Raw genomic sequence first — 9,520 nt, 5'->3', positions numbered from 1 at the left:
AGCTTTTTTTTTTAATGGCTTTGGGGGAGAAATCACTTATAATCAGCATTTTTAGGATAAAATCAATTATTTTAGAGAACAGTTAATTAATTCATTAAAAAAACAGAAGCAAAGTAATACAATATTTTAATAAGTAATAATCCAGTCCACTGATTTTACTGTTGATGATCAGAAATTTATTGCTTAAAAAAGGTCAAACATGAAGAAACAGCAGAAACATTTTAAAAAGGAAACATAACTAACATTTGATGCTCTTCTAATGCCACACAAATCACATTTTGACGGAAAAAGTAAAAATGCTGATTTATCGTAAGTGATGATCAAGGACCTTGATTCAAGGTATTCAATGTACTAAAAACGGATTTTTTTTAACGTTGTCAAAACGATCCCTGTTCACTCAAACGCTATTATTCACGCCAGTAGATGGCGATATCACTGTAAAGAAACACTACGCGCCTAAAGACTGAACATAATACGCATGCACATGTCACTGTTTCACAAATTCACACTTTTGTAGTTTACATGAAGACTATAACGACATCGTTATCAAAAGTTGGCGCCTTCAGGCCCCCAAAACACCGTCGTTGTGTAAACGAACGGCCAAAACACATAAAAAGTTTTGTGTTTAAAAATAGTGTCATTTAAATGGCCCCTATGACAGAAAAAGAAATGAAGCATTTATTGTAAAATCACTTATCAGATTTTAGTCATAGTGTTAAATGTGTTCACGTAAGCGCCTGGATCTTTTTTGCCCAATGATCGCACGAATCTCTTTCACCAGTTTCTCTCTGTTGTTCAAGATGTTTTTTCCAGCGACCTCCATTAGATCAGTGATCATCTCAGCGCTGTAAGATCCTTGAAACGTGCCATATTTTTTCCTCCAGGCCTCAATTTTATCTGATGGAACGATAACACACTTAAATCAGAACACAGTTGATATTATATTACAGGACATTGTAAGATCATAACTTGCCTCCACAGTTGACCACATTAAAGAGAGGGATGTGAATCACGGTTGGAACGTTTTGGCCTTTGAACACATAGAAGTCCTTCGGTTTCTCCGAGTCCTCACTGGGAATGTTGACCTCAGGGAAAGGGATGTTTCGTTCCCTGCACGTCTTGGCAGCGTCCCTCACTGTCTGCAGTGGAAGAGCATCACAAGTGCTCTTATTTAATTACTAACATTTTACAGATTCTGAAACATATGAGTGAAGCTGTAGAGAATTAAATACGCGTATAATACCATGAAAGGATCCCCATCACTGAAATCCAGGGAAATGATGAGGTCAATGTTTCTCTCTTTTCTCAGCACTGAGAAATAGGGTGAGTTGAGCAACAGTCCAGCGTCTTCAAAGTCTCTCGTCTCACTTTCCAGAAGAGTGGAGTGCACTGCTTCACCTGAGGGATCACAGCATTATTATATTATTCACAGGGAATTTTCAGTCAGCAGGTCTGTTCTTACCTGTCATGTTGTGGAGGAAGTTATAATTCCTGCCCCAGATCCACAGATTCATAGATTTAATAATGCTCATCCAAGCATCTGTAAAATAAATACACTCATCAAAATTATTTGGTGTATAATTATTATTATTTTTATTTTTATTTTTTTTATGTATTAAAAAAAATATTATTAATAATTATAATTATTAATTTTCTGAAGTTCTTCAGTTCTAAGGCTCAGTAAATAGTTCTTAAAGATAAAATAAACGCCCTTTAGCGGTTGACGCATAAAACTACAAGTTACTTGCGGAGGAACATTGTTTTGATCGTTTTCGTGAGTTGTGCTTCGGCTCCTGCGCGGAAGAATCTTAATTCTGCTTAAAGTCACTAACGAGTAACGACATCAAAACTGAACTCGCCCAATAATGAAAGAAAGGCGGATATCTGAACAATATGTTGGCCTATTATGAGTAAGTATTTATGTAGCTGTTGTTTTGACTTGTTGAAATCAATTGTTTTAAAATAATGTTACAAAAGTTTGGCAATGCTTACGATTGCTATCAGACAACAGTGGAAAGTTGAAACTAACTAACTAAATAACTTACTAAATAACAACAACAACAACAACAACAACAACAAAAAAATAGGCCTAAATGTATTTGAATTGCATAGGCTATACAATATCAATCCATTTGAATTACACAGTTTTATAATAAACTTCATGTGATTACATATTCGTCAGTCATAATTGAAACGGTTCAGATTTCTAACATGTTTTTTTTAATTCACAATAACCAGGTTTATATATTGATAAATCTCAGGCATTATAACTAATTTAATTGCCTTTTCCACAGCTAGCCATGCTTTGACTGTCCACAGAACTTACGCTGATTCTAAAAGTTAGTTGAATAAAGGCTTTTTGAAAATATAATTTATATAAATTAAAATATGATTTATATTATGATTTAAATCAAATCAAATCGTTAATAATAAACTAAGCCATGACTTTTTTTGAGTGCAGAAATCTGACTGACAAATGACTGACAAATATGCATCACAATACGTTTATCAGTTAGTTTATGTTAAAACAATGGATGGACATTTTATAGAAATTCAAACACATAAATCTTAAAGTGTAGATCAGCATCCTCACGACTCTAGAAAGGTGGTGTGGAGAATGAAGGGATGATATTAGAAACAGTTTAACCTACCAAATGGCCAGATATTAATACGTTCACTCAAATCGTTGCATACATCCATGGTGTGAAGCTTCACATTCAGTTTTTCTTCTTTTTTATCAACAGGTTTCACTCTTCTTCCAGAGAGGTCTGTAGAAAGAGGAACAGGTATGTTATTGAGTTCTTCTTATTGTAGTTTGTGTATTTACAATAATAATTTACTTATAGTTAAATCATTTTTATCCAAAAGTGTTTTTTTTTTCCTTTCTGTTTCATGGTTTGATTTTCATAATTGTTTTTTTTTTGCAAAAAAAGCAAAAATAGACTGTAATACAAAAATTACATTTTAAAACTACATTTAATCATTAACAGATGCTTTTATCCAAAGCGACTAATAATAACAAATTTGAAATGCAGATATGTGAAATATGTATTTTATATAGTATTTCATATAAAAAAAGTTTTCTCCTCAAATCTGTCAATAAAGGCCCCATTCACACCAAGGACGATAACTATTATAGCGTTCACACTGTCCACACCAACGCACAATATCGTTCTGTTTATTAAAGGGATAGTTCACCCAAAAATGTCGTTCCAAACACGCAATACTTTCATTCATCTTCAGAACACAAATGTAGATCTTTTTGATGAAATCTGAGAGATTTCTGTCCCTCCGTTGACGGCTACACAACTTTCACTTTCAAGCCCCAGAAATGCATGTTGTGTTGACCTGACAGCAGACAATGATGTGTGAACGCACGCTGGAGATTAATATTATGAAAATAAAGGTTTTTTTTTATGTAAACAAGGCACTTGTGTAACTTCATAATATTGAGGTTAAACCACTGGAGTCACATGGATTATTTAATGATGTCTTTACTACCTTTCTAGAGCTTGAAAGTGTAGCTTAATGTTGCGTAGCTGTCAATGGAAAGCTCTCAGATTTGATCAAAAATATCTTCATTTGTGTTCTGAAGATGAACGAAAGTATTACAGGTTTGGAACGACATAAGGGTGAGTAATTAATGACAAAAAAATAATAATTTTGGGTGAACTATGCTAATTCTTCAAGCGCGCGCTGCAGTTTTGTCGAGCTCTTTAAAGCAGAATGAATTCTGATTGGCTGTTGATGTTTTTATTAATCATCAGATGGAAAAAAAACATTCAGAAAGTGATTCTGCTCCGTTACTTATCGTTATAGTTGTGGTGTGGACTCTGCTATTATTTTATAATATATAATAGCTTATATCTTTATCGTTATAGTGATCGTCCTTGGTGTGAACGGGCCTTGACAGCAGGCTCTCGCTGTGATGACTTATATAGCACATAAAAGCTACAACATGTTGTTGCGTAGTGTATTTAATGAAGACATGAACGTATCTATAGCACAAATTTTATTTCTCGTACCATTTGCACGCAAAAACCATTTTTTGGTGTATAAATGGCACGAGAAATAAAATTTGTGCTATAGATATGCACTTTCATGAGATCGTGTTTGACATAAAGATCATTCAATGGTTTGTTACCGTTCAGTGTTGTTCTGATGGATTCATCATCATGAGCAGTCGAAACAGAGAGATTCATGTCCACGGTTTTCATGAGCACCTGGTAACATTCGTCTGTAGCTGGAGAGTTTGGATCTGGTTGACTTCGCTCTGATAAATGGTGTAGTAGCGCTTCTGGAGGCCCGAGTTCGAATCCCGCCTCAAAGTCTTTTCCCGAACCTGTTTCCTTCTCTCTTCTCAATTCTTCCTGTCTCCTCTTGTCCTGTTCTGTATATAATTATACAGACCTAATTACCTTTTCAGCATCATTACTCCAGTCTTCAGTGTCACATGATCCTTCAGAAATCATTCTAATATGATGATTTGATGCTCAAGAAACATTTCTGATTATTATCAATGCTGAAAACAGTTGTGCTGCTTCATATTTTTGGAAACCATGATGCACTTTGAAAGTTTGGGGTAAGTAAGATTAAAAAAAAATATATATACATTTATTCAGCAAAGATGCATTAAATTAATCAAAACAAATGTGACAGTATATAGACATACATATTTCTATGCTGTTCTTTTGAACTTTCTATTCATCAAAGAAAAGATTATATAAAAATATAAACCAGCTCAGCTGTTTTTAACATTGATAATAATCATAAATGTTTCTTGAGCATCAAATCATCATATTAGAGTGATTTCTGAAAGATCATGTGACACTGAAGACTGGACTAATGATGCTGAAAATTCAACTTTGATCACAGGTATAAATTACATTTTACAATATATATTCACACAGAAAACAGTTGTTTTTAATTGTAATAATATTTTACAATATTACTGTTTTTGCCGTATTTTTGATCAAATAAAAGCAGCTTTCGTGAGCATAAGAGTCTTTAAAAACTTCAAATCAGGGCTGTTAAACATTCAAGTAAATAAAGCCTAAGAAATGCTTTACCTTTCTGCATTTCCTCAAGTACTTTTTCCTTTTGTTGAAAGAAATCTGAAAAAATCAAAAATCAAATGGATGGTAATGATTTTAACCATTTAAATTTAAGCTGAATTCAGTCCTCAGAATAATTGCAGCTGCACCTTTTATCTTTTGCCAGAGGACTTTCTTAATCTCGTCTTCATCAGCTAAAGCGCTGCCGCATAGAGCTGCAGAAAACACACAATATCAGTAAACATTTAAAGTTTACAATAAAACAATGGACATAGGTACTAACATATAACATAAATACCACATAGTTTGATGCTATATGCTAGTAATGCAGGCCTGATCACACAGATTGAGTATTAGGTCAATGACGTACAGTGTAGAATATAGGCTGATCCCAGCAAACACATTTACGTTGTGGCAACGTCTCTGGCACGTTGCATTTCTGCTATGGCAACGTCGCTGTCTACGTGCTCGCAACATTGTAACAACGTAGAATTGTAAGACGTGACAGGGCTGTAGCAACGTTGTTGCGCGACATTCAGCAACTGAGAGACGACGTTCTGACAATATGGTGCATTTTGTTAGATAATTATATACTTTTATCTTTTATTGTTTATCTATATTTTTATTTAATAGGGCTATCAACTCCTGCAAGTGTAGCCTACACTTTGAAGAGTAAAAATGACAGAAAGTTTAGTTAATTCAACTTTATTAAAACTGCATTTAATCAAATTGCACTTCCAAAAGTCATATATTTGTGAAAAAAAAAATATAGGCCTATAAAAAAAAATAAAAAAAATAAACGAATATACAAATTTATTTTAAGTATAGGCTATAATAAATAAAACATAAAAAGCAAAGGCAGATCAGAACATTTAATGAACAAAACCGGGTCTGTGGCAGACAGTAGCCGAAAGCAGGTGTCACCGGGGAAACATCCACAAATCCAGAGGAGCAAAGAAACGAATGAGACTAAATAGCGGAAAAATCAAATGACAAACTAAACAGTGCGAGCGAGGCTACAATCACATTAGAAATTAAAGTTGTAGGTTGTGTTTGATAGCTGAGGTAGGCTAAACGCAATACTCACGTATCCTTGCTCGATGATGAATGAGAACACAATGAGCCCAACAACAGGTGGTTGGAATTAAAAAGGCTGATTTTCCCGCTTCAGGGCAGTGACGAGTACATTATGTAGTCCAGTGGTTGTCCTGACAACCTAGGCACAACCTTAAGCAATGGCCCTGAACGGTGGTTTAATGTCAACATTGTGACAACGCTGTAACAACCTTCACTACACAACGTAGTTATAGCAACCTTTTGGCCACGTTGTTAGAAGGTTGGCTACGTTGCGCCAACGTTCTGTGTTTGCTGGGATATTACAAATATTAAACTCCCCTTTAACGGTTACCTTGCAGGTACAGCATGTCAAATTCATTCTGCTTATTTTTCTTAGAGCCGTTGTGAAACTGACTGCCAAAGTTGGAGGCGTCCACAAACGCTCCAGTGAGAGAATAACCTGCTTCATGTGGAGTGATCTCGAACCAAGGGTCTGCAGACAGAAACACGTCCATATAACAGCTGACACAAACACATCAACTCTCTGTCTTTCTTTCACACAAACACACAGACCTGCGTTATTGCGCTGTTTGCTTTGCTTGTCGATCACTGTGTAGATGGGAAACGGGTCTTTACCGTCTTTACCCTGCTGGTCCCACTGCTCTGTGAGTGTGTGTTCGTTGATCTATAGAGAACACATTTCAAGTTCAAATTATAAAACTAAATTTTCTCAGCGATAAAGATCTCTTTATAAAGATCTGCAGAACAAATGGAGCCTCAAATATCTTTACATTTCTGCAGTGAGAGACTTTATAAAGAAAAGTTTACTGAGAAAATGTTGAGTAAATTTCATCACCATTTCATTCATGCTTGAGACAAAGAAATATGATTGTCGAGTTCACGCGCATAGGTTTAGTACCTATGATCACGCGCGTGAACTCGACAGTCGATTACTGTGGACTTCAACCGAAAACAGGATGTAAATACAGGTATGTGCGCTGGCTGAATAAACATCATTTTTATTAATATCTTTCACATCTACTGCAGTCAGATTCACCCGTGATCACTCCGAAGGAATCACTCACATGACCTGTGCACTTGTAATGACACATCAAGGATGTTAAGAGGCTAAAAGCAGGTTTAAAACTTGCCCCATTGAAGTCAACAGGGTGCAAATTTTAAAAAGAGGATAACACGTTGTAGGAAACACCGATTTTTGTCGTTGTTCTCTGTACTGACAGCACTCCAAATGTACAAAAAAATGAGCTCAATGTTAAAATTGACCGGAGTTCTCCTTTAATGGTTAAGCTCTGTATGTCATTAATTATGGAGCAAGAACCCCCATAAGGAACCATACCGCCAAAGATAAATTGTGTTTAATAAACTCAAGTAACTTGCCAAAGTGGTCCTGTCTGAACTTGTGTTTAGACATTTTTGTTTGAAAAAAGTTTATTAGCCCTTCATTAGCAAAGCTAAACTTGAGGTAACCCTGCCCATGTCGGCATACGTCACTGGCCTTTCAGGCGTGAATAAAGATGCCTTCAGCAAATTGCGTGAGAGTGGACACAAATTGTCTATGTCAGGCCATAAGTTCACAAGAACTATGCATTATTGCTTGCTTTGGTTTTGTCACTCCTCATAGTCCTCATGCCACACTATAAAACATTGCTATATCTGTCCCTGGTCATGAATTGGCTATTTACAAACCTCTTTCACATAAGCCGTAATGACCATCACTGCCCAGATGTCAGTCATGCTGAAGAAGTCTTTCCCATAGTAATATTTCTTCAGTTTGGCAAATGCATCTCCCCAGCTGACTCCAGGACCGCGGAGTCTCTGGACGATCTTGTCTTTCACAGCCTCTAGTTTGGTGGACCAGTCTGGCTCCTGATATAAGGAGGCCATGCACCTTCAGAGGAACAACATACCGCTGTCATTTTTTACATTCAGCCCATCTGTGTGTGTGTGTGTGTGTGTGTGTGTGTGTGTGTGTGTGTGTGTGTTTGTTGTTTCTCAGGGTTCATACCAGGTAGATCCAGAGACTCCGCTCAGATAAAGCACACAGTCCAGAAGACTGGAGGTTTTCTGGAGCTGAACCAGGGATCCCAGCAAACCCACCATGGCTCTTTGTCCTCCTCCAGAACCCAGTAATGCAATGTTTGGCACATCATCCTGAAACACACACACCACTCAAAGCATTATATTCACCTTATTTTTAATGTAAAGAACTTTAGTTAACATTCTGGGAAGGTTGTCTTAAAGTTCTGAACAAACATTCTTCAAGTAACTTTAATAGAATGTTCATTCAGTGTTATCTAATCTTTCGTAATGCTCTTAAAACGTTAGCATAAATATATATTCATACATCATTCGTGGAGTGTTTTTTTTTTCTCTAAAATGTTTAAGTGGACGTTCATCTTACATTTTTAAATGTTACCGAGAACTTTCAAAAGTAACGTTTCAATAATGTTCGCAAAATTTGTTTCCTTAGCGTTCGCATAACCGAGATAAAATGGTTTTGAAACTTTTTTTTTTTTTTTTTAAATGGACGTTTTAAACAATCAGAGAACATTCAGAAATAATGTTTTCATAACTTAATGGGAAAGTTAGCACAACTTTCTTAGAACATATTTTTGTTTGCTGGGAGTGGCGAAAAGTGTAGACCAAACATTTTTTGGTCCTGAGACTTCCACAGAAGATATATGTGCATTTTTAATATTTAATATTTACAACACTTTTATTATTGATTGCTATCAGGATGTGAAGAGAGTTTCAACCAGTATAACAAAAAGTGTTTTGCAATCACATGATATATACTACTTTTTATTGAAAAGAAGTGATAACTGTTTAAAAAATGAAGTAAATTGAACATTTTTAAAAAGGGGTTTTCATCATACTTTACAGTGTTTTACTGTAGTAATTGAAAATGTGTTATGGTCAGGAATTTGTTGAATTTACATTGAAGTGTAGTTGAAAACTTAGTACGTTTCATCGTTACTGAGTGTGAAAGTGATGATGAACTAACGTCACTCTGTACTTTTAATCAATGCTCTTAACATTGACTTGAATGGCATAGTTCAAGAAAGTGAAATTGATGCACCATTCGCAGGTCATCTCAGATATATGAAGTATACAATACGAAGCTTTTACCTTACTGCACTTTATCTGAAGCTTCTTCAGGCTTTGTTGAACCGAGTTTCTCCTTCTGGCTACAAACTCCTCCTCGTTCTTATTCAGAGACGGTTCGATTCGCACCTTACCACTGCAGCGACAGACAGAACAGTGCTGAACTTATCTGATATATTTAGATATTGAATATTCTAGATTTCATGCATTTATGAGAGAATGCATTTAAGTCTGCATTTATTTTAGACCGTTATTCTCATAGTTGTCCAGTTAGTTGTAGACTT

The 9,520-nt window shown here is 35.6% G+C and overlaps 1 protein-coding gene across 2 annotated transcripts in view; it reads right to left on the bottom strand.

Moving 5' to 3' along the window:
* Window positions 1-157: 157 nt before the first annotated feature.
* LOC311293503 (cytosolic phospholipase A2 gamma-like) overlaps window positions 158-9,520 on the bottom strand; it is a 66,460-nt gene continuing 57,097 nt past the window's right edge. For both annotated transcript variants that reach the window (XM_084413848.1, XM_084413849.1), the window contains exons 10-22: window positions 9,261-9,372; window positions 8,137-8,282; window positions 7,818-8,019; window positions 6,684-6,795; window positions 6,463-6,603; window positions 5,204-5,269; window positions 5,070-5,114; window positions 4,145-4,390; window positions 2,652-2,768; window positions 1,463-1,540; window positions 1,244-1,398; window positions 974-1,139; window positions 158-897 (exon numbers count right to left, since the gene is read on the bottom strand). In XM_084413848.1, coding sequence (XP_084269974.1) covers window positions 716-897; window positions 974-1,139; window positions 1,244-1,398; window positions 1,463-1,540; window positions 2,652-2,768; window positions 4,145-4,390; window positions 5,070-5,114; window positions 5,204-5,269; window positions 6,463-6,603; window positions 6,684-6,795; window positions 7,818-8,019; window positions 8,137-8,282; window positions 9,261-9,372 — 1,768 coding nt within the window. In that variant the 3' untranslated portion in view covers window positions 158-715. The remainder of the gene's footprint in view (window positions 898-973; window positions 1,140-1,243; window positions 1,399-1,462; window positions 1,541-2,651; window positions 2,769-4,144; window positions 4,391-5,069; window positions 5,115-5,203; window positions 5,270-6,462; window positions 6,604-6,683; window positions 6,796-7,817; window positions 8,020-8,136; window positions 8,283-9,260; window positions 9,373-9,520) is intronic.

This window comes from Rutilus rutilus (assembly GCF_951802725.1).
Source record: "Rutilus rutilus genome assembly, chromosome: 7".
Taxonomy (NCBI): domain Eukaryota; kingdom Metazoa; phylum Chordata; class Actinopteri; order Cypriniformes; family Leuciscidae; genus Rutilus; species Rutilus rutilus.
This window is presented reverse-complemented; position numbering and strand designations above follow the sequence as displayed.